Genomic DNA, 26,613 nt, shown 5'->3' on the forward strand with positions numbered 1-26,613 from the left:
GATATTCTATGATTCTAAATATTTTTTGTTTCCAAGTTTTGATGAACTAGATTAAATCACTGGACCCATCTGGATTCCAAGAATTACTGTGTATGTTCTATCCAAAGCACTAATTACTAAACTACTATACTGATCTCCAGTGCAATCTATAGACAATCTTGAAATGGTATTTTTCATGACCACATTGCTCATTTAGGTTCCAATTACATTGACAGTTTTTCCTGAAAAAATAAATGTTATAATGCCTACAATAAAATTCTTGGTACTCAGAAGTCTTTGATTACATCTTGCATGAACACACATTTTAAAAATTATATATAAACATGTCTTTAAAATAGATAAGAAATATAAAGAAGTTAAAAGTAAAAACTCTACATGATATCTTTGATTAATTGTTTTTCCCAATTGAAATGATTACACAGAAAGAAGTATTTGAAGGAGGAACACAGAACTTGATTTTCAGGATGATGATGAAGTCAAAAGCTTTGGTTCCATCCACCCTCGTCAGAGGTCTCAGACCTGACCACCTTGACCAATGACTAAGATTAACAAGGACCATGGCCATAAAAGCCAGGTATAATGCACAAGTTCCAGTGCCATATATTCATAGATAATTTAGGATGAGTTTCTTAAGGACTAATTGTTTGGAGGAGGAAAAGAAGAAGACAGAAAGACTGACAGAAAGACACTGTCATGGTTTAACCCTGGCTGGTAATTAAGTGCCATGCCACTGCTCACTAACTCCCCCCTCACCCAGAAGGATGGGGAGGAGAATCAGAAAGGAATGTAAAACTCAAGGGCTGAGATAAGAACAATTTAAATATTAAAATAAAATAAAAATGAAAGAGCAATAATAATAATAATAATAATAATAATAATAATAGTTACCATGAAAAGGAGGGAGAAGGGGAGAGGAATGAAATGCAAAGGGAAGGGAGAAAAGACAACAAGTGATGCACAATACAGTTCCTCACTACCTGCTGACTGATGTCCAGCCAGTCCCTGAGCAATGATTGGCAGCCCCAGCCAACCTTTCCCCCAGAGTTTATACACTGAGCACAATCTCCCATGGTATGGAATGCCCCTTTGGCTAGTTCAGATCAGCTGTCCTGGCTGTGTCTCCTCCCATTTCTTGTGCCACTCCAGCCCTGTCACTGGCAAGGCCTGAGAAACTGAAAAGTCCTTGACTCAGTATAAACATCACCCAGCAACAACCAAAAACATCATTGTGTTATCAACACTGTTCTCACACCAAAGCCAAAACACAGCACTGCAACAAGAACTAATAAAGAAAACTAACTCTATCCCAGTTGAAACCAGGATGGATAGACAGACAGGAAGACAGACAAGTGTATCTTTGTGACTGATAAACTTTCCATTTTTTTCTCCATTATTTCTACCCTTTCTTCAGAATAAACTCAATTTTCCATTTTTCTGCTTCCATTGTGGATTTATGTATGTGCTGTTTCCTCTGGAAATTTTGCATCAATAGAAGTTTTTATAACAAATAAGTGGACCATAATATATCAGGTATGGACACGAAAGAAGTATGGAATGACATTTCAGTTCATAAAGAATAATACTAAGTATCTCTAATAACAGCATTTTATTTCTAAAATAAAATTGGATAACAAAACATCTTTGGTAAATAGATGAATTCTTTTAACATTTTCTGAAATTTGCAGCATGCTATGTAAGAAATGATTCTGTTTCATCTTATCTTGCTTGAAATCAGGCTATCATAATCACAAAAAGGCTTCTCTCTACTTCCATTTTAATGAAAATGCTTTTCAGATATGGAACATTCTCTTAACTTCGGAATATTTCAACACTAGCCCAAATAAATATCTTTTATATAAACCAATCTTGCTGTCTTGACAGTTCATATCCTGTTTTTCTTTATTGCCCCAATGCTTTCCTTTAAAAACTTAATAATATAAATTAAGAAACCATGTTCAGCAGCAGTCATGGTCACCCTTATCAAAAATGGGTTTGAACAAAAGGGTACAGAAGAGAGAACGGGACTTTGAATGTTAAAGTGACTAGTTCCAATTAAAAGTCATGTTATCTTAAGAGTTCTCCTTGTGCTCTATTATATTGAATTGAATGCCATGTTAGCCAAACCGCATGAGGCTACAGTAAAGCAGGAACATATAATTCCTAAGACATTCGCAGGAGAGACAAAGATGATGAATGTAATGTTATAAGACAGTAAAAATGTACTATTACAGGATAGAAAGATGAAGGGACAATGAATGAGAAGCTGAAACATGTTTCTCATGCATGAAATAATTAGAATGATGAAGAGCACATCTTCACAATAGGTTTAAGCTGATCTAAACCTGAACTCTTTCATATCCTCATATCCCCCATGTTCTGTCCCATTCCTCTGTCCACACTAATGGTCAGAGAGATGAAAGATCTATTTGGAAGCAACACCCTACTCCAGTAGTTCTATCATAAGGGAAAGGGAATTAAAATGCAGCCAGGAAAACCTGGTTTTCCCCACCATCTAAAACATCCTTTCAGTAGTAGCCCGCACCTGCATTAGTATAAATTCATGATGGTGCTTTGCTCTCAGACATTGGAAAGGCTACAAAGTTTATTTTAAAAGATTGCATTTGACTTGCACACATGGAAGAAAATGGTAAAAAGGATTAAAACATTTAGAGAAAATTTGAGGCACCAGCAAAGCCAAACGATTGCCACCTGAAAAGCAGTATTTAATCATATCAACCTTTTTAGAAGATTAAAAAAGGTCACAGATTTAAATAAGCACTTACTACACAACTTCAAGTCATTTTCCACATCCTATCTTATGTTTCACTTTAAATTTTAGGCCTTTCAAATCAAGGAGGTTTCCTTCATGAGAATATAACCAATAAACCTCCAACTTTCTCCCCACATCTTCTCATCTTCCTAACCACAGACATCTCGGGTAAACCATTTTGCTACACCACAATAAACAACTGCACATCCATGCATACAAAAAATAAAAGAAAAATAACACCCACAAACTTTTTCCTCTAAGCCAAAAATTCAATGAAGACATTTGTATTCCCCACAATGACCTTATTTCTTCCTTCTAATAAAGAATAGTTTAGTATCAAAGTACCAGCTGCTTGACTTCATCTCATATAATCTTATCTTTGAAGAAGCAGTTTAATCACAGCTAGGTTTGATTGCTGTTAACAGTCTAGCCACTCTCTAATAATGTTAAGAAAATATGGAGAGAAAATATTTTGCTATAGATTAATTAGGTAATGTTTTCTCATTACCTAATCATACGAAATAAATCACAACATTTATTTGAATGTTATATACAAATATTATTTCATAATTGGTTTTATTTATTATTTTTTTTAAAAAAAAAATCTCATCAGACCCCATTCCTAACAATACAAAACATAAAGTTAATGATACACTACAGAAATGATTACATTAAAAATTCATTTTTTATTTTTGGTTTGAAGATGTCTTTAAACTATTACTGTAAGAGGTACTAGAAATTTTCTTAAGTGCCAAATTGCAATTATTAATACTTTGATCAAAACTAAAGTTAACTTCTCTTTTACCTAGACATCAATAATATCTTTTCAAAACAACAACTGTAACCAAGGTAGGCTGACCTTGGCTAGCTCTCAGGTGCCCACCAAGCTGCACCATCACTCCCCCTCCTCAACTGGACAGCAGGACAAAAATACAACAAAAGGCTTATTGGTTGAGATGAGGACAGGGCGATCACTCACCAAATACCATCATGGGCAAAACAAACTCAGCTTGGTGAAATTAATTAAATTTATTGCCAATCTAAACCGAAGTAGGATAAAGAAAAAAAAAAATAAAGTTTTAAAAATCTTCCCCCCCCCTCCCCTTCACTCCCAATTTTCTCTACATCTTCCTCCCCAGTAGTGCTGGGGAACTGGGAACAGGGGTTCCGTCAGTTCATTACACATTGTCTCTACCGCTCCTTCCTCCTCATGCTCTTCCCCTGCTCCAGTGTGGGGTCCCTGCCATGGGACACAGTTCACAAACTTCTCCAACGCGGGTCCTTCCCATTGCTGCAGTTCTTCATGAACTGTTCCAGCATGGGTCACTTCCATGGGGTGCATTCCTTCAGGACAGACTGCTCCAGCCTGGGTCACCCAGGGGGTCACAAGTCCTGCCAGCAAACCTGCTCCAGCACAGGCTTCTCTTTCCATTGGGTCACAGGTCCTGCCAGGAGCCTGCTCCGATGCAGGCTTTCCATGGTGTCACAGGTTCTTTCAGCCACATCTACCTGCCCTAGTATGGGGACCTCCATGGGCTGCATGGTAATAACTTCCTTCACTATGGGCTTCACTGCAGGAGCAGGCTGGAAACTAGGACCATGCGTGGCTATCAGTTAGCTGACAATTAGTGGGGGACGGATGGCGCCAAGGATGGTGCCAAGGAAACGTAACACCTTGTGGTTAATTGATGGCAGTTAACCAGCAGTCGGGGATTGCCTAGTATGCAATGCTTAGCTTCAAGAACCAATCTGTTTAAAACGCGCAGCTTCTGAAACTGTATATAAACTCGTGCTTCTGTACAATAAATTGACATTTGCTTGCATCAAGCTGCGTCCCGTCTCTTCATTCGCCACACTTCACCGTGGGCTGATGGTGTGGAATCTCTGCTCTGGCAGCTGAAGCACCTCCTTCTCTTCCTTCTTCACTGACCTTGGTGCCTACAGAGTTGTTTCTCTCACATATTCTCATTCCTCTCTCCAGCTGCTGTGGAGCACTTTTTTCCCTTTCTTAAACACGTTATTGCAGAGGTGCTATCACCATCACTGAGTGGCTCAGCCTTGGCCAGTGGCGGGTCCATCTTGGAGCCAGCTGGCAGTGGCTCCATCAGACATAGAGGCATCTACTCACAGAAGTCACCCCTGTAGCCCCTCAGCTACCAAAACCTTAGCACATAAACCAAATATAATACCTGATTGAATCAAGCTATTTCAAGTTACCTATTTTTTAGAGTTTCATCTCGTCAAGAAAAAACAAAATATTAAAACTAAACCAAATCAAAACTATACACAGGCATACTATTAATTCTGGGGGTTTTCTGCTCTGTGCTAGTCTGTCCCGTAGCTATGAATAATTCAGCAAATTTAAAGAATAGCAAAGTGACTTGCTTTCTGGCCACTATGATTGCATTTTTCTACATCCATGTTCCCATGTATCCTTAGGGTCATCTGTCTCAGCCCACATATACATAGTGTTTGTTGTCAGTTCCTCTCAGCTATTTTTCTTGATTTATTTTAGATCAGCTCTACACCTCTCCTACATACCTTCTTTAACACAATTTTTGTCATTCCTTATTATGCTTTTTCAGTAAGTAAACACATAATCACAGAATAGTTGAGGTTGGAATGCACCTCTGGAGATTCTCTAGGCCAAACCTCCTGTTCAAAGCAGAATCGGCTATAGTGGGCTGCGAGGATCATGTTCATTTATGTTATGGATATCTCCAAGGATGGAAAATCCACAACCCCTCTGGGCAACCTGTCCCAGCATGCGACCACCCTCACAGTAAAAACGTTTCTTATCTTTAAATGGGATTTCCTGTATTTCACTTTGTGCCTACTGCCCCTCACCATGTTACTGGGCACTACAAGAGGAGTCTGGCACTATCTTCTTTACACCCTCCCATCAGCTATTTACATATATCGATAAGATCCCCCCTTGAACCTTCTCTTTTCCTGGCTGAACAGTATCACCTCTCTCAGTCTCTCCCTGTATGACAGATGGTCCAGTCTCCTAAAATCATCTTTGGGACCCTTCAACTGGAGTCACACTCCAGTATGTTCATGTCTGTCTTGTACTGGGAAGCCCAGATCATATTTGTATTTTTCATTTATTTTTCACTCCTTTGAATAGCAATAAGTAAATATTTATCTTTAGGTATACAAATGTTACTGATCATTCATGAGCACATTAGATTTACTTTGGAAAACATGATTTTTATCTAACATCAGTAAAAATAAAACTGAATAAAATTTGAGAAGTCCACACTGATCAAGTTCATTATATCTTAGAAGGCACGGGTACTACAAAAAGTGTTTAGCTGTTTAAAAATTCCATTCTAATCTAAGATAATAAATGCCGTGATTATTGATATGTCTAGTCAACTAACTATTTCTAGTCAAACGTATTTCGAGGCAGGGTAACAAAAACGCATGGCAGATTTTCTTTATTTTTAATAAAATTCCTATCATGTTATAATAATATCTATAATAATTTCTATTACATTTAATTCTACAAAATGCAGACTCTTCCAGCATAGCATTTCCTTTTTCTGAAACATATTAACACACTGCTAAAGTTTCAGAACTAAGAAAATGAAAATGTTATCACTCATTTTTTTTTCTTCTCTATTAAGGGGGAAATAAAATACTTAAAAGTATTCAGTTTTAAAGACCTATTTGGAAAAAAAAACCACCACCTTGAATATATCACAGATCTTATCCAAAATAAAGTTTTTTTGCATCAGTTCTATCACAATTTCAGTAATATCTATAATTTACCTTGTATATCTGCAGTAGCACATCTGTCCAAGCTCGTTTGCTCATTTTCTCAAATACGCTGTCCTCCAGAATGAATAGATTCTTATCGCTAACTATGCCTGAGTTTTTTGCATCTCTCTTTTTCAACTCAGCCGAGTGACCCTTCAGATAAAGGAATGGAATTTATTTTCAGTATTCACTTCAGCAGTTTGGATAGGAAATTCACAGGAGAACAATAATGAATTGATGACATAAATGACTGATAACATCTACTATAGTGCAGCAGTGATCAGTTTTAGAACCATTTACAGTATGCTGCTATCTCAGGAATAAGAAGCACAATACAAAATGGAGAAGTTGAAAGCAGCAATCAGGACAGAGGCAATACAATAGATTTTTTTTAAAAAATGGTATAATCAGTAGAAAGCAGTAAAATTAATTATAATTTGACAAAGCATATCTGTTGGAAATTAATCGCAGGTATCAACAGTATCAGAAGAAATGAATGGAATAGAAAAATCAGGAGGGTGTAAATGTCGGTGTCAGCTTAAATTTCTGTTCAGTTTCATGCATGTGCTTAGATTTATGCAATCCAAAACAGCCACCACTGTAGGAACACTCATGGTCCACAGAGGGCTTCCATTAGTCTTCAAAGGATTGATGCTAACAATGTAGTCTTTGTTAAAAAAAGAACAAAAAATAAAACAAAACTAACAAAAAAACCCAAATCTACCTTCAGTAAAGTTTGCACTTCAAGCCATTTCTTATAATCATCAGGTTCAAGCAGGAATTCTGGCATAACATGAGGAAGATATGCTCCTTGGCTTCTGAAATCATAAAGCAGGAAAAGTTAATAGATAAACAAGACAATTCTTTTTATGAGCAGTCCAAGTTTTTCAACTTGCTTAACCTATGTGTAAGTTTTTCTGACTACACTTTGGACTAATGATCCAGTTCTATTAATTGCTTCAGATAGCTTCTATTTATAAAGTTCATGTTTAATTCTTATGCCTACAACTAAATGCAAAAAAGACATTCAACTCCAGACAGACTGGTTTCTTTATGAGAATTGCACCTCCATAAAGGATTTATTATAGCACAAAGCATCAAAACATATAACACCCATTTCCATGTGAAATCCAAAGGACCAGTGTTACCTAACATTAGTGGAATTAAAATTTTCTAAGGCCTTTATCCCTCTGTAGGCCTGATATTGGAAGTCTTAGGGGTGTAAGCAAAGGTATTTCAAAACTCTGTTAATTATTAAACTGACCTGCCATCTGTTCTCAAGTGACTAACAAATGCAATAGGAATAGTAATTGCAGTAACAAAAGGCAACCTCATTAGACTGAATACCAAAAAAAGCTAATTTCCAAGTGAAAAAATACTATAACACAAATGACACTTCTGGAAAGAAAAGAAAATAACAAACAATTCTTAATTATATTTTTCTCAGGGGAGCAGAAAATTTTCCTGACTTTTAGGTCAGAAAGATTATCCTAGCATATTTAGATGTACATTGTTGTCTGTGTTTTTAACATGGCTAATGTGAATAATAAATAGATGAGCTTTTCTTGTTATATAATCATCTCTCATTCAAATGAAGTAATCATATTTTTCCTGTACATACAGTCCAAATTCAATTTACCTTGCACAATAAGAGTCATACATCACAGTTTGAAATTAGGATCACAACAATTTATTTCTCTTTCCACAGAATTTTATTTTACTAGTAACAGCACATTTTTTTCCATACTTTACATAGTGACATTATCTTCTCAGATTATTGAAATTTCATGTTTCATACAATTATCTAGTATGTTTTTTAAAACACAAATTTTTTAATCAATAACCCAAAATATTATCAAGTCAGTAGTCTGGTTCTAAAACTCACCATGTCTGAAATTCCCATTTTCCATTAAGTCACAGACTCTGTCCCATAAAATCCCTGAAAAAACCTTCAATTCTTCCCAAATGATAAAAGAAGGAAGCTATACTACATTCATCTTTTCAGGTGTCCTGTCTTTCTATCACTGTTTTTACTTGGTATATGTGTGGGAATAAGTGTAATCTACAATTTTGACCCTCAAAAAATAACCCATTAAAAAAAAAATAAGGAAATAGTCTAGGTGATCCTAAAATGCAAAAGTAGGAAAAATATATTCATAAATCAGGAAAAATGAAGAAATCTGATAGGATTCACACAAACTAGAAGAGGCAGAAACTAACAGGATGTGGTAATGTTAAGCACATACTATGCACCAACTTAATCATCTAGCATAAATACATATAAACACAGGAGTCCAGTTAGAACTGCTTTTCCGTGGCAACCTGTATCATTTTTCTGGGATTGTTATGGATTGCTGCTTCATTTCCAGTCATCAATGATCAGTCATCAATTGGCTGCTGCTTGACCAATTGGCTGCTGCTCCAATTCTGTTCTATGTCAGCAAGTTAATAGACAAAACTCAGTAAGACTGAAGGCTTTTATTAAAATATAGCTATTAAATAGCTTTCCACATTGCCCAAGAAACTACCCTAGAAGCACCTAAGTATTTCTTTCCAACTGCTGCTATGCTTACCAAAAGGGGCTGGGATCCACTTACTCTAGAACTCATAATTAATTTAAAGTAGGCAACCAACATCATGTATGTTAGTTTGAAGATGCCTAGATTCTCTGGAAAATCTCAATGGAAAGACTGGACAGAAAAGCCATTAGGCTCCACCAGGAGAAACTTTTGACCCTATCTAGGAGTGCTGCAACAGTATCCCATGAAAACTCTAAGGAAACTTCTGTGAATTAATATTTTAATGGAAACTCCTGAACAGACTTTGTTTGGGGTAACTTCAAGCATAAGGTATGCAAAAGGACAGAAGCCTGACTGCCTCCTTGCCAGAAGCTGCCAGAATATAAACAAAATCAGGTATATTTCAGAAGACCTTTCTGGTAATTACAGCCTTAATGTAGGTAGCTAATGATGTTCTTTTGTTTCTTCACCTATATCCTGAAGAAATACTTCTACTTGTGTTGCTCATTTTCAGTGTTATGAATAAATGTTTTCACTTGCAGTTTACAGTAAACAAACCTGAGATAAGTAAGGTATAGAGACATCCTCTTTCTCTCCCAGGTGCAATAACTCAGTAAACTGGTTCATATTAAAAAGTACACTCCCAGCTTCACAGCATACACACCACTATATCCCAAATCAAAGAGGGCTCAGAATTTACCCTGTCTGCCCAAGCCAACTGACACAGATTGAAGCAAAGGTTTCCCAGAGCTGGTAATGACCAGCAAGGGTTTCTGGTATACTCAGAGATATTGGGTGGCATGCTCAAACTTGGAGGATGATTGATGGTAGGTATTACTGTCACCCAATGAGAAATGATGTTGTTTTAGTTCCTTTATACAGACCTCATCCATCAAATAATGTGTTACAGAAAAGATATTAATCTGAAGCTAGACAGAAGAAATACCAGTCCTAAAAGACCAAAATTAAAGTTTGTATTAATAAGAGTTAGGGCTATAAAATCCCATACTGAAGGGTGAAAGGGTCTGAAAGGCACATCAGCTCCACCCTTGAAAAGTAGTTAGACGCTTGGATATCTCTTGATAGGAACTGAGCAGAATCAATGGAGCTGTCTAGACAAGGATTAATGAAATTTAACTGTTAACAAGGGTAACAGGGTTCAAAAGAGGAAGCATGTCTTGAAGTTACTCTTGACTGCTCTCCTAGGAGTTGTACAGTATATTAGCTTAACATTAGACCTAAGACAGTGGCAAGAAATTATTTTCCTTGGATTGGATCCAAAGAAGATTTTAAAACTCTGACCTCAGAAAACCATCAATATACCGATTAGATAAATAAGAAAATCGCTTGAATCTACTTTAGGCAATCATTCAGCATCATTTCATCATGTAAGTGTTCAGTTTTGGGCTCCTCACTACAAGACAGACATTGAGGTGCTAGCGTGCATCCAAAGAGCAATGAAACTGGTGAAGTGTCTGGAGAACTAGTTTTACAAGGAGTGGCTGAGGAAGTGGGGTGGTTTAGTGTGAAGAAGAGGAGGATCAAAAGAGACCTTATTGTTCTCTACAACTACCTGAAAGGAGGTTTTAGCGTGGTGGATATCGGCCTCTTCTCCCAGATAACAAATGAGAGGATAAGAGGAAGCAGCCTCAAGTTGCACCAGGGGAGGTTTAGACTGGGTACTAAGAAAAATTTCTTCACTGAAAGGGTTATCAAGCATCGGAACAGGCTGCCCAGGGAAGTGGTTGAGTCACACAGTCCCTGGAGGTGTTTAAAAGGCATGTAGATGTGGTGCTTAGGGACATGGCTTTTTAGTGGACTTGGCAGTGTTAGGTTTACAGTTGGACTTGATAATCCAGTCTCAATGACAAGATAAGGTTATCAATGAAAGAAGCTAACAGCTAAATCTGTTCAACAGCAGAAGCAGTACTTCCATTTCTTGGCATATTATTAATATGAAAGATTAACAGATTACAAAGTAAGTCTACAAATTTTTTGCTAAAGCCAGTAATTACAGGACAAAGAGCATCAGTGGAACAGTAAAACCATTAATGACAAACCTGATCTGACAATCTACTGAGTCTGCCTAAGGAATGAGGTTGGGAGTCATCTTTTTTCATAAGGAAACAGAGTTCCTGTGTAATTCCTGTGTTGGATGTAACGCTACCAAAGGACACCCAAACTAGTATAAATTATATATGATAACCTTGATTAGAATTATTTAAGGATTAAAATATGCAAATCTTACATTACAAAAGATACAGTATATTGTATACAGTTGGAATTTTGTTTGAACTATGCTAATTTAAAAAGTGGAAAGAAAAGATACATGCATGCATATTTTACCCTTTATGTACTTACTTAAGGAAAGAAAGCAATGTAGAATGCTGCCAGTGGAGCTTTAACATTCGTTCAACTGGATCAAGAGGCAATGACTGGCTTGATGTAATGCCCGGTAACAACTGTCCACTCAGATGGAATAACATGTCATAAAGAGTCTTGGTACCTTTGCCAAGGCTTTGTTTAAAAACCTTTTCACGTGAAGAGGTCATCTCGGCTTTACACACAGCACTAAGGCAGAAAAAGCTTCTATTATAATTTTAAACACACAAAGTGAGCTAACATTGTATCTATCTATCTATCGATCTATATCATGGTGATAAATTTAATAAACCATGAAGTAAAAGCAGCAACAAGAAGGTTGAAAAGTATAGCACTTCTTCCTTTTTACAGAACTTTTGTAATAACATAAGAATTTTGAATTGCATGGAATATTTAATAAGTATACGTGAAATATTTCATAAATAAATTTGTGCTTGTCACTGCTTTCTGCCAAAAATAACTTCGATTTCTATCATGTTTACAAGATGTCTATGTGTTTGTGTCCCAGGAGTCTGGCTTCTTCATTATTTAGTAGCAAGCTAGATAAGATCAGCTAAGGGATGCCACTAAGACTGATATATTTCCAGAGTGTTAGCAAGACTGTTGATTATGAAATTCGCTTTCTTATCTGTTTCTTGATCTTTAGAGTATGTGGAGGAAAAACAAACAAAAAGATATATTGTTAGAACACCTATTTATGCCACCAAAGAAGGGACAATTGCAAGAACTCTGTTCATTCTGGGAGGAGAATTAATTTCAGTTAACGTGGTGACATACAGCGGTTTGAACAGCATATTTAACATACGCTGCATTAGGATATACCAGAATATCAGTTGGAAATGTATTTTTTAAAAATGAAAAATAATACCTGAATGACATTTATCATAAACAGCACATGGATGTTACAACTTTAACATAGAACTGTGTATTAGCACATATTTATATTCCTCAAATCATATCCAAAACTCCTTAGTATATATGTTAATATTTTATTAGGTAGACATAAGTTAGCTCTAAGCAGAGATGAATTACCGTCTTAGTGAATGTGGTATTGAAACAGGATTTTGTCCCTTAGACCAACCAAAGAGAGTGAACCAATTCTCAATAGCAGTTAGGGCTTTCTGAAAGAAGATGTACTCCTTTTTATCCTCATCGGGAAAAAATGATAATTCAAATTTATTTTCTCTCCCATCACTTTGACTGTTAGCTTCACTCTCTTCACTTATCTTTTCATCGCTCTCACTTTCAAAAGTAGTATCCGACTCTGAATAATAAACACCAAAAAAAAACCCAGAATGATTTCTTATTTCCCTAATTTTGTCTAGCACAAAACCAATTATCTTTTACCTTGTTTTTTTTTACATACAGTTGTTTTCAGAAAAACTGTCAGACAGCAAAACTGTCAGACAGCAAATGATCAACTTTTTTTATGAGTAATAAGTTGAATGAGTACACATCTTAGGAATAGAACAAATTATATTCTTGGAATCTAATTTCACTTAAAGAAATAATTATTACCCAGAAAAAAATATTCTCAGAAAAAATAAACTCAGGCATGGCTACAAAACCACAGACAGCGATCTCAAAGAAACAGTCTTACATACACCTCCAGTACGTATAGCTTTACCAGCTAGTCAATGCTAGCTCCCCACCCCAATCACAAAGTGTGGCACAGTGACTGACTGTTGTTCAAACAGTTTATCAGGTATTGTATAGGTATAACCAAGCCTTCAGCCCAATCTATAATCCACTGGACTTTTCTCTCCTCTTTTAGGCTTTCTCTCTTCCAAATTCTGACCTGGTCAAAGTTGAGATTACAGATTTTAACAACTACTAGTTGTTAACAACATCAACAACAATATTATTTCATAAAAGATAACTAAGAAAACAAGCAATAATTATCTTCATAGCACAAAACTTAAATTATTCCATCCTTGAAGGTGTATTTTAATACCACTGTTACAGTTTTAATGTTTCATTAGGTGGAGCAAAAATAAAACTAATACCTTAGTGAATTTGAAAAAATCTTGTTAGGATTTAAGAAGAAAACACAATGCCATCTGGAGAAAAGAGACTTGTCCTTATAAGATCATCATGCAGTCAGATCTGAGTTTGTGCAGTTTTGCTGGCTGACAAGATAATTTTCCAATCTTGTCACTGCCACCGTTGCCAGAGGTGCTTTTTCAGGTCCAAAACCGTATAACATCATGCCATTAAAAATTAATCATGTAAAAATGCATCATTTTACTTAATCTGTTTAACTACCCCTGTTTGTCTTGGCAACACCTTTAGACAATGATCACACAAACTTTAAGTGGATCTGCAAGAGTGGATTCCTAACAGTGATGAAACAGCAGCAGTAACTTCTGCTGTTCTAACATCCTAGTTAGAAAACCAGCCCCTGAAAGAAGTGTCAACAGCCTCAGCTCCTAGTCACCTGACAACCTTACAGAACATCTATTACTCTTGGTTCATATGGAATAGCACCTTAACTGAGCCCCACTGACAATGGTTGTTTTTATAGTGTACTTCATAAATGTAATAAAAATGTTGAAGCCTAACCTGAGCATACAACTAGACCTTTGCAGAATATAGCATATATACAGAGTGTCTATGGTAGATTAGCTCATGACTATAGAAATAATGACCATCCTGGCAACTAATCTTAGTTTTGTTCAGTAGTTGTTTTTCTACTGGCCACTCCACAGACATGTTATTGCAAATGAGACTTTGACATTTTTTGGTTGGGTTTCTTTTTTTGTTTGTTTTTAAATAGTTGGACTGATTTCTCTTCCATTTAGTCTGGTAAAACATAGGAGAGGTTTTTTTCTGTTTCTGTACTCTAAGCCAGGTTTTCCACAGTGTCACAGGAGAAAACAGCCTCCTCAATATTCATTGACTATATGTGCAGAAGCATTTCAGGCAAAGCTTACAAATGTGAAAAAAATCTTTAAAGCAGTAAGCTGAAAAGCAGTTTTAAGAGCTCAATGTATTTCAAAAAAACAGCTAGAATATACCTGATTGAGAATCTTCATAGGTTGAGTCAGAGGTTGCACCAAAGGAACTTGAGGAAATACTATGGGAAAGTGATTGTGGAGTATAACATGGATGCAGAACAACTTCTCCACTACTGCTGTCTTTACTGTCTGTAAAACAAGATTAAAAGCTGCAGCTGAGAAAACATATTTTATTGTCTGTGCTCTAACAGTTTATAAACAGATATCTGCTTCTATATTTTTCTTTTTTGTGCTTCAGTTAATCAAGTACAGTTTCCATTTGACTCATGATGAAAATCACACTTTGGTCATTAGATCAGAGACAAAAAAACATTACCTGCATGTTTTTTTCCATTAATGTTTGAATTATTGTTCCATTTCTATGTTTTACAGGATGTGTCTTCACACTTGCTGAAAATCAACTATCACAGAACAGCGCTAATTTAAGAATTCTAACTCACAAACAAAATATTTTTAAGGAATTTTTGATCACAGCTCTAAAACGAGTCTCAGCATACCATTATCAAGCTCCTTCAGACTCAACAACAAATATTTTACAAATCAAACTCAAAAGTATGTTTTATCAATCCATCAGTTCTGTCAGAACATATGTTCTGACATTCTCATGTTGGCCTATGATAGGGTTGGAGGACCCTCTGCTAGCCATCTCTAATGTCAGTCTCCAGAACAAGTGTAGAAGAGGAACTCTGTGTAGTTTCTAAAGAAGTAAACACACCAGAAACCAGTAAGAGAAGGAAAAACTCTGTACAATTATCTTCAAATTTGATTGCTGGCACTGTTATGCATATGGTTTGGAGCAAATAACACAAGACCACGGTGTCAGATATGTGGAAGCAAAGTCCTCCTGAATTGCTTTCAAAGCCACTGTATTGTATAGATATGGTTTGGTCACATTAAAAAGCATTCCACACCAAAACGGTCTTTAATAAAACCACATAAAATAGACTCAATTTAGCAGTAATTGCCAGAAATAATACTTTTCCTTGTTTCCTATCTTCATTTGTATATATACCAATCTTTTATATGGAAAAAAAAAATCGCTACCTGTCTTCTTGCTAATCCCTTTTTCAATTTCAGAAGTACCAAGTGTCTTTTCTCTTAGATAGCCTGAGTAACACAACTATTTTAAGTTAATGCAGTCTTAAAATTTGCCATATTCAAAGCTAAATCTATTTCAGACCTAGGGAATGCCTTGCTTATCTGAAAAACTTGTCTATTTCATTAAAATATATCATAACAATATATAACATATATTACATATGTGATATATTGGATAATATTTATGCATATGTTATGCAATATATTATATAATTATTACATATATATATATATAAGAAATCAGAACAACTATAAAATATAATAATTTACCCTATATTTGAACCTGCTTTGAGCAGGAGGTTGGACTAGATGACCCCCAGAGATCCTTTCTCACCTGAATTCTACAATGTTCCTAATCTCTTCCCATAAACTCAGCTATGCATAAAGAGATTACAGATCACTGAAGCAGGCAGAAAGGGGGTGGGGCAGGAGGCAGGCAGAGTTTGAGGCTGTGGTGGGGGACACAGGTGGAGATATAGACTCAGAGAGGCAGGCAAAGAGACACCGCATATTTCTAGTCTCTGGTCACAGGCTTTTATTAGGCCTTAAAGTACAGCTATGCTTTCCAACCTTCAAGGACAGTCATTAAAAAACCCTGAAAACTGTTCCTGACAAGCAAATAATGATCAGATTTTATCATACCATCGCGTGACTTTCTTCTCTTTTGCTTTCTTCAAAGCATAGCCAACTGTTGTCCTAGGAATTACTGATGATCACTTTTTATCAATGTAATTAAAAAATATGTTAATCTAATCTCTATTGTTTGGGATGTTTTCTCTGCTCATATTTTAAAAATTTCATAAAACATTCTGTAAGATTCAAGTTCATACAATATTTTTCAATAAACCTAATTACCAAATCACTTATATTAGTTTTCCTCACTTTCAACAACAAAACAGAAGCTATTAAACTGTTTCAAAAATTGCATTGCAAAATCCCCTTGTAATTAATGAGGAAAAATGCTACATTGATGGTAACATCCCTGTTATCACACTGAAAACATTGATAAATAACTACTGGACATGATATAATTTTAAGAGGTAGTGTTGACTGCTTACTGGTTCTCAAGATAATTTGTTGATTAGAGTGGTGAAATGCCAAATACGGGTATAAAGTAAGAAGGCAATTCTCTGCTGTTGCAGCAACTTGAATTGAGAACCTGTTCAAAACAAAATACAAAAGTGAAAATTTTATATTTAGCCATGATGAAGATATTTCAGCACAAGAAAAAAAAGACAGAATGAATGTGTCAGACAACTTCTGTTCTCTCCTATTCTGGTTCAGTATGAGATTACACAGATGGGACCACACATGCTGAAATGGTGAAGTTTAGTACAGTATTTCCATTTCATAGTTTTACTATGACCACGGATGTATCCTTAATCTGAAAGTTCAAGAGTTAGCAGAGATTTCACAAAATAAATGAACTCTGTCTCTCTGAAAAAACAACTAAAATTACAACCGACATTTATGAGTGTCCTAAAGGAGACTGCTAACTTGGTAAGTATATCCTATAACTTTTGACAGGGGAAGTTTTCTTGAAAAGCAACTTCTATTTTGATTTAACATTTATAGGACTTTACAGAAATCACAAAATAAATATTTACAAACAAATAGATTCAATATAAAAGCAATGAGATCTTGACTGCAATTGCTAGGATGTAATAGAAATTGACGTACATGCTCCAGTGTTCACTAGAGTGTCTGTACTGTCTGCAGCAGCCACATTAATGTGTAACAATCCACCTTTTAACACTTTTTCTTTACTTCACCTCAATCTCTCGGGGTGCAGTCAACAAGCAAATTATTGCCATCAATGTATCCCTGTTAGCCTTCTATATGTATGTTCTTATTGCAACTGACATGTAATTCAAATGAGCTTAGTCCTATGTTATTACACAGCTTTTTTTTACTCTACATTAACTTATTAACCAACATTAAAACTAATTAACTCTTTCGACTAAGGTGTCAAAAATACCAAAAAAATTTCAAGAGATGACACTCCATTCATAAGAAAGCATGGCAGAAAAAACCAAAGGTGCTAGGAGCTAAACATTTATCATACATGTTTCAGGCCCTGAGATATAGGGCACCAGACAGAAAAGCATGCATATTTCCATACAAATATGGCAAATAGCTGACAAACATGTGCATTCTGCACTGCTTAAAATCATCTTGTATCACTGACCTTTATTTACCACACCATTCATGAAGTGAGGTTACAAAGCTAGAAGTTTTGTGCAACGTATTTATTCTGTATTTGCAGCAGAGCTTAACTAAATAATATAAAAGTCTGTGTTATTCTATTAGAATGAAAGGCACCTGTATTGCTAGCAAATGTGAAGTTATTAAATGTGTTAAATTATTGAGTGTATTCCATTTTATAATACTTAATAAAGTAAAAATTTGTTATTTACATGAACATGATTGCCTCTGATATTTTCAGTATTTATTCTCTAATGCATATTTCCAAAGAATACAGCAGAAAGGACATTAAAGATATTGTTTACCATAATTTGAAACCTGCAGATCACCAGAAACTAAAACTCCAGCTGTGATGACAAAAAAATATTAGCCAACACTATACAGATCAATTCATTCCCTTCTCTTAAATTAACTCTGATTATTTTTTTTTTTATTTTAATGTTTGTGGAAAGACAAAAAACTGAGCCAAAATATGTTTATCTTTTTTTTGCTTTATAGTGTTTCAGACATTTTCTAAGTAGAAACAAATAATTTGTTTTGTGTCAGTACATCCCAAATGCTCTAGAAATACAGGCATAATTCAGTAACCCTTCTTCAACACTATTCATTAACAGATACATAATATCACTACCAATTTCTAAAAAGAAACAATCCAAATTCATTAGGATCTAACTGACCAATATCTGCAGCAACATTGCTTAGGTAAACTTAAATATTTAAGGGAAGCTTGCAGTGCTACTTCTGGAAACAAACAAAAAAAAAATATCAAACTGCTTGCAGAAATTATCAGTGCCAAAATGCGACTTGATATGAGAGTGAGGCATTTGGCAGATCTTTAAGAACAAGGAATAACCTAGATGCAGTGAATAAGAAGTTGTTATTTAAAAGTAAATAAAGACCTGCCCTCCTCCCTCCCCAAAAAAATCCTTGAACAGATCCAGAGATGAAAGAACTGGGAGAGCAAAAGATGACCCATGCAAGCTCTGCCATGTCTATTCATAAATGAGTTCCCAAAGCCTCTTATCCTTTGTAGTAGAAGCTCAAGCTTCCACAGCAATTGAAATACAATAATGAATAGTAACAGACACATGGTTTCACACGATATAGATGACTTACAGCTGGGAAAGCAGCCACTCTTTTCTAGTAGCAGCAATGATGTCAGATCTTAATTTCTGAGTAACAGACCCTTCAGCTGGCAGGGACCATCAAAATGGTAGAAAGTCACAAGCACAGAAAAGGACAGGAGTGAATAATGGGTTTGGACCATCCTGATTTTCAAAAGCACCTCCAACTATCGGAAGTAAAATGCCATTATATTATTAGGTCAGATGAATGTAGCAAAGAAGCATGCAAATACCAAGAACTCCAGTGTTTTCTACAGCTCCCTGATTTCTCCAAATTTAAATTATATTGAAAGAAATTGACTGCTCTTATTCTCTAAGGCAGGGGTCCTCAAACTACGGCCCGCGGGCCGGATATGCCCCCCCCCCCCAGGGTCCTCAATCCATCCCCTGGTATTTACAGAACCCCCCGTCCCACACACACACACCCCCCCGCCGGGGGTTGGGGGGGAAACCAAGCAGCCGCAGATGACTGCCTGCCACTTCATCCACGCGCTGGCCCCCTGGTTAAAAAGTTTGAGGACCCTTGCTCTAAGGCATGCCAGCAGAATACATGCATTTGACATTTGCCAGCAGTTACTCTTAAAGAGCTGCATGGTTTAGGCATGTTTCCCAACAGCAAAAGGGAACGTATTGTTTCCCTCCGTGATACACTGAGATCTCACGGATTATCAAAACAACTGGAACTGATTCATAACTGGGTACTTTTTAGTGATTGTATCTCAGTGGCATCATGTTGTTATTACAGGCTAAGATCCCCAGCAGCCTCTCTTCCTGAAGTTCCAACCACAAACGAGAACATCAGAAATTGCATTAATTTCCCCAGCTTCCCAGTCGGAGAGAGAAAGAAAATGGAGAACTGTAGAACATGGGAGGCAAGGACCTCAGCACGTTTGTGTCATCAGTGATCACAGCAGTTTACCTACCCACCACATGTGTGGAGGTTTGGGGATATTTTGCTCCCCATACCACCATTTTCTTTGATTGTGTAGCACAATATGTAGCTGTTTTTCTACTAATAATTTTTTAGAAAGAATAAGGTGAAAGTAATTTCAATCAGGATGGCAGAAAACCTTCTTTCCTGTTGAAGGAAGAAATTTCTTTCAAGTCGAAGGATATAAGTACCATAGCTAAATATTTCTTCCCATTTATTAATTCTTGGATTTTATGTTATCTTTTACTTCTGTTTTCCTATCAGCCCTATCCGAAGAAATTTAATTTATTCTGCTTTGGAGTCAAAGGAATGAAAAGGAAGGATAGATTAAAAATAACATTAGAAATTAACTGAAAATTCTCAATTAAGGCAGTCATTAAATAAATATTAATGCACTTTCTTATAATCCATTTAATGGAATCTGTGTACACAGTAATTTACTTGCATAAATGGCAATCATATATCTCTTCAGTTTTCTTTTACAGCTACATATAGCATAGTTCTGCTATAAAACATGATTGCCGGTTGTCTTTCAAATGCATTCTGTAAAGTAGCCAAATTCATCTATCCTCCACCCAATGATCACTCTAATTCTGGGTCACAGAAAAAAAAAAAAAAATTATTATTTTGATGGACTTAATATGGACTATGCAAATTAATCCTACTGAAGTTTGACCTGAATTTAGAAATCCAAAACCCGCAGAGCCTAAGTAAAAAAACAGAAAACAAGAGTATTTCTGTCATCACTACTCATGCTTTGAAACATGCCTAGAATTAGTTTTACTTTGAAGTGAAAGCTCTTTTTCTAATTAGTTAAATACAGACATGGTATTTTATCAACATAAGAAAATAACTTTTTAACTCACTTATTTTAATTCCATCCTAAACACAGAATATGAGTTGAAGTTCAAAATTTTAGTTCAAATAATTTTAAAATACATATTATTACTCTGAAAATGAAAATATAAAGAAAGCACACCTGACAAATTAATACATCTTCAGCAACTGATAATGTGAGATTTCATGGCCTATTAAACAAACCAAGAATCTATTCAAGGCCAGTTAGCCTTCATAGGTGGTGTAAAAAGTTTATTATTAAAGATCTAGAAGGCCCTGAATTCTTATCTTCCTAAAAGACTCAAATTAACAAAGCAGTTTAAATTCATTAGACAGACAGTTTAAAACTAACTGCTCGGATGCTTAGGTAATTAGTTGCATCAGTTTTGAAGTCTGAACGCATTGCCTAAGTCTCCCATGTCAGGGGACGCAGGTGCTGGGAAAAATCAGGGTAGACAAGCAGAGAACAGGAAATTGCAGCTACAGATTACTATAGAGTGGAGTATCAAAGCACATAGTAATATTAACAGTAGTAATGAAACCCAAGTCTGGATAAATTTTCATAGACTTTATTAGAGTAACAACATGCTCAGGATTAAGATTCAGGCACACACTTAGACTTTTCCAATTGAAGGAAAGAATTCTTTCTGGTTATGATAAAAATAATTTCTTCCAAAAGCCAATATGAATGATATTACTACACTAACTAATTGCATGCACAGAATACCTTTGTTCTGGGTGATATGCTCCTTCATCTAGTTGTGTTCAGGTTCTGTATCGTATGCTCCTACAGCCCACACACCCATGCAACTGCCTGACAGGAAATCATGTGTGCATTGGCAGAGCAATGTTATTAGTTCTGTCCTTTAAAAAAATGCCTATCTACTATGTTGTAAAATACAGCAGCAATTTTAAGATTATTTGACATTCCTGGGCATGATTTTTTTAATCTTCGTGAGCAGGGATGCCTTTTAAGTTTAATTTGATTACTTTTATTTGCTATCTTTTTTTCAAAAATATATTGAGCTTGCCTTTAAATTGAGAATGGTACCCTTTCTTTACTTTTACTGGCAAATATTGAAAAAAGTTTATTACACAGCAGAAAGGATTATTTCTCTATAAGAAGGTTTGAGAAGCTGCTAGTACATCATATAAAACCAGTTATTAAAACTAAATATTGTGCCTGCTCAGCAGCTATATTTCAGACCTCATCATAAGCTTAAATTACCCTTTCCTCATAATTACTGCAAGCTTTAGCACACATTTACAAATCATATTCCACACAATTATTAAATCTTAGGATTAAATAAAATGAGTAGGAATAGCTTTTTGGCTGACAATCTACACAGAAAAACATAAAATACCAATCCAATGTGAGCAGTAATAACTAAAAGGTCCATAATCCTTGCATCAAAATAATATAAAATTTAGGTTTATGCTTAGGAAAAAGGCCATTCTATGCTGTACGGTGGAGATATTCAACACTCAAAATAGTTGCTTTACTGAAAATAGTAACTGCAGGAATTAATTAATCTCAGCAGTACCTATATTTCCCCCTCAAGCATACACCCATTCATCCCACCAAGGCAAGAGATGAACAAAAAGGACAAATGCTGAAAATGGTTATTTTTGCACAGAACATTTAGTAACAGATTTGATTTACTAGGGGCAGAGGAGACCTTCTGCATTTCTTTTCACCAATAAAGTTACTCAAAAAAAAGTCTACTACTTTAAAATCAAAACAAGGTATATGAATTTCAGATTTGCATGTCTTCATCACTAAACAGTGTTTTAAAGATATTAATTTTGGTATGAACACTGCATATAAATTGCTGTCAAATTCTCAGTGTTCTGTCCTAAAGGAATTCCTGTCTAACAAGAATTAGACTACATAAATTCCTAAGTAGTTTTCAGATGCTTATATTCCCAAATAATTTCAGTACTTTTGAAAACTTCAAATGCTTTCTGATGTAGTGATCTGAGCCTGCATTTGAGGAAGTATATAAATAAAAGTATATAAATAAAATACAATGTAAAGCACATCTGTCCCTTATCCCTTCTCTCTGGTACTGCCTGCTTCTGCTGATGCTGCTGTCCAGAAAGTCCCCCTAAGGCAGAGCAGAACACACTGAAGAGTCCAGCATGGAGGGAGGAAGAAGACACCAACAGTTTTTATTACTTCGCTATCCAATCCTGCATCTCATATATCATGTATGAGAAAAGACAGTATCCTGTACAGTTTCGGAAGTATGGTCTAAAGCTGAAACTTATCCCTAGCATACTTTTATTAATTACTAGCATTACACACAAAAAAACCCCAACAACAACAACCAAAAAAACCCACAACACCAAACACACATACGTGTGTGTATGTGTATATATATATATGTATTTTAGAATCTGTAAACAATAAATTGCACTGATATAGATGAGCAACATCCATCCATGCAGTATTGTATCACCTGGCTTTTTAAACGACCCCTTTTTATCTTATTCCCCAAAGAACACCTTCACTGAGATCAGAAGTCAGCCCCCTTTTTATTCAGGAACCAACTGTTTCCCTATAGAGCACCTCAAAGATACTGCTCTGCTCCTCCTAAATTAAAAAAAAAAAAAATTTAAAAAGGCATTAATATATTAATCATATTTTCCCAATTCCTGTCTCAGAACTTTGCAGGAATACAGCTTGCTCTCTCAGTAGCCAAAAAAACCAATCCAAAACCAACACAAAAAAACAAAGTAAACAAACAAAACCACACACACACAGAAGAAAAGAAAACCAAACGAAACCACATCCCACAAGACTGGGACATGTATTTTGCTGCTTCCTAGCAAAATTAAATTCTGACTTGCGGTGTAATTCCCCCTTGAGAAGTCCCCCTACCTTTACTCTGAAGCTCAGAGACTCAAGGAATGAATAAACCACATGTAGTTTATTAGTGTGATTTATTATTTATACAGTTCTAAATTTTTTTTAAAAAAGGCAAAAAACAAGTACTCTTTCACAGTTCTACGTTGTACAGATACTCTTTAAAATAACCAGAATTTCTTACTTAGAGACAGTATCTGTAAGTTACTTCAAAATGTCTCTTCTTGAATTCTTGGGTAACAGAGGAACACTTGAAGCTTTTGAGAGGACGGAAAATGGAGCAATCCTTTGTAAGATAACTCCACTGCAACTGTGTAAAGACATGCAAATAGGTGGGAAGAACCAACAGCTCTTCCAGATGCCAGAATAGGGACTCTAAACCAGTCACAAACATTTTGTTGTCTTAAAAAAAATGAAACACAGGAGAAAGGCTCAACAGAACAGAATTTCATGGAGTTTGGCTCAACCCAAAATCAGACCACCTTGATAGCCAGCATGGAATGGACTGTAAAATGTTAATAGGGTATTTTCAAAAAGCTAAGTATTTTGTAATAGAAAACTTTGGGATTTGCTGAATGACAACCATGCCTTTCCAACACAATCAGAGAAGACTGAAGTAGACTTAAGAATTACTAGTAGATATGAATGAGATACAAGACCTTAAGAAAGCCACTTAGATAAATCTTACCTTAGAGACCAAAGATAAATTTTGTGGTTTTGAACTGTAATTCAGTTGAAAAAAATAAATACATTTCTATGCTTCACTTTCAATTTTTTCAGCACGATTCTTATATGCCTTCAGCCAACCATTATGAGTTCTGTGTCTTATATACAACTTTGTCAGTTTGGACCCTGCCCCCCCAAACAAATTTGAATTGCACACATTACCTGTTTTCTTCTTCATCGATGAAGAACATATCCCCTAAAAACGACACTGGTCTAGATGATCTGAAGCTGATATGACAAATTAGTTCCTTATTTGTGCCATCTGATGAAAGAACAATATCTTGCCCTTCTGGGAACTGTACAGAAAAAGGGTAAATCCTGTCACCATCATCAAGTTCAAGCTCTGGAAGTTCAACTTGAATTTGTGATTGCCTGCGTTAAAAATAAAAATAGTGTTTGTGCTCGTAGGATGACAGTAAAGTTAATTCACAGATTCACAAATTTACAAAACTGCTTTTCACAGTTAAATACAAAATAACAACCTCCGTTTTAAAGCATAAATCAAGTGAAAGTAAAGTATTAAAATTCCTTTAGCATTTAGATACTAGTTTGTTTTCTGTACGTGTATCTGAACATTTTACACTGACCCCAAATAGTTCAACATCCAAATGAAAAACAATCTCTATTAACAGTGCTACTAAGGGCATAAACATTATTTCCTTACTTTAGGTTTCCAAAAATTAAAGCTTTCATTAATTTTGATTAAACTACATTATCATTCAACAAGTTAAAGCAAGTTTTAAAACAGAAATATTAAGGGGAAATTCATGAAGATACAGAAGATGCTTTCCCCATTTATATAATTTTAGGTGCCAGTTCTGAAAGAATGGCAGTCAGACCAGGCCCACATGGAACCCTTTCAGTTCCAACCACTGATTTACTGACAACAGGCAAATCACTTGATAAATTACTACAACTCAAATGAGATAAGACAATAATAATTTGAAGGTAATTTCATTAATTTACAGCAAATTAGTTGTTCTGGTATTGAAATGATACGTACATAAGCATAAAAATCTAATATTATGCTCTTTACTAATTACAAACTGAAAACTTGTACCTCAGGGACCAGAAAAGTATATTTCACAGATATATAAACAAGAGTGCTTGGAAAGATTAAAATATTAATATTTAAACCAAACTGGAATAAGTGTGGTACTGGGTTATGATACACAACATGAAGATTACAAAGAGGCTCTCTTATAAATTCAAATAACAGGATAAAATGGGTGATCTACATAAAAATGAAAAATACATGGATTATTTTTTATTTTAAAGGCCAGGATCAAAACATTTCTGTTGTCCTCTTCGGTACTAAAATTTTGCTTAGGAAGAAAAAAGCATTATTTAAAAAAAAAAAAAAGAAAGGAAAAAAACCCAAAACCAAAACCCACAAAGCCCACCAACTGTCCAAACAGCAGCTAGAATTCAAAACAGTGTTTTATAACCTGTGGAGAAGAGAAAATAAAAGAGAAAGTCTTATATTTATTTTTGCATTTTCATCAGATAAAGTCTATGATCTTAGTATCTGAATAAAGTTAACAAAAAATCCTGGTAGGACTCTCCTTAATTTTTGTGCTATTTAAAGTAATTTAAAAAGCATTGGACAGAATGAATGTATCAGAAGATGGTCACTTCATGAAGCAGGAATGTTTCGAGGACAGAACATATGCTTGTTGAATGTATAGCAATATTAATTATATTAATTTTCTCTTAAATATGAAACCCTTTGATAAGCAGAAAATGAATACTAAACTTCACAAACAAAAATTAATTCACTTTTTAATGAAAAGAACTAAACCAATAATTATTCGGGGTTCCTGTGATTAATTTATTTTGAGATTTTTACCTTAGATAATTTTGTGGAATTATATTGATGGCTGTTTCAGTTTTCACATCCAGAGGAACTGGCATCAGCATTAAAAATGGGGGATCAAAATTTATTTTTGGTGACTTCATAGTGCCAGACAATGTTATTTTGTAATGCGATGGATTATCATTTAGACACACTGACATTACAGATGTGTATGTCCCAGGACAAGCTGTTAAAAAAAGTTTAAAAAAGAAAACAAAACAAAAAAAAACAAAACAAAACAAACACTGAATTATATTGTCATAAATATGTGTAATAGAGTTATAGTGAGAGGGTTTGGCTTGTATTAAATTTGAGTAAGAAAGCAATACTGATGACTTCTTAAAAATGCAGATTAACATACAGTAAATGTATCAGAAGAACTTTATTGAGAGGGCTTAGAACACTTGCCTGTAACAAACCAGAAATCCATTTTTCCTAATTTTTCAGAAACTTTTTGAAGTCTGAATTCTTCATTTATTGTATTAATATTCCTTTATATATCACATCAATGTAAC

The 26,613-nt window shown here is 35.2% G+C and overlaps 1 protein-coding gene across 1 annotated transcript in view; it reads right to left on the bottom strand.

Annotated features, from left to right (window-relative positions):
• Nucleotides 1-26,613, bottom strand: part of CFAP47 (cilia and flagella associated protein 47) — a 342,945-nt gene that overhangs the window by 262,775 nt on the left and 53,557 nt on the right. Inside the window, 8 exon segments of the mRNA XM_027782493.2 lie at nucleotides 6,548-6,688; nucleotides 7,260-7,353; nucleotides 11,416-11,625; nucleotides 12,469-12,700; nucleotides 14,454-14,582; nucleotides 16,610-16,710; nucleotides 24,406-24,615; nucleotides 26,093-26,285. Of these exon segments, the coding sequence (XP_027638294.2) occupies nucleotides 6,548-6,688; nucleotides 7,260-7,353; nucleotides 11,416-11,625; nucleotides 12,469-12,700; nucleotides 14,454-14,582; nucleotides 16,610-16,710; nucleotides 24,406-24,615; nucleotides 26,093-26,285 (1,310 nt within the window).

Source organism: Falco peregrinus, chromosome 4 (genome assembly GCF_023634155.1).
Source record: "Falco peregrinus isolate bFalPer1 chromosome 4, bFalPer1.pri, whole genome shotgun sequence".
NCBI classification, from domain to species: Eukaryota; Metazoa; Chordata; class Aves; order Falconiformes; family Falconidae; genus Falco; species Falco peregrinus.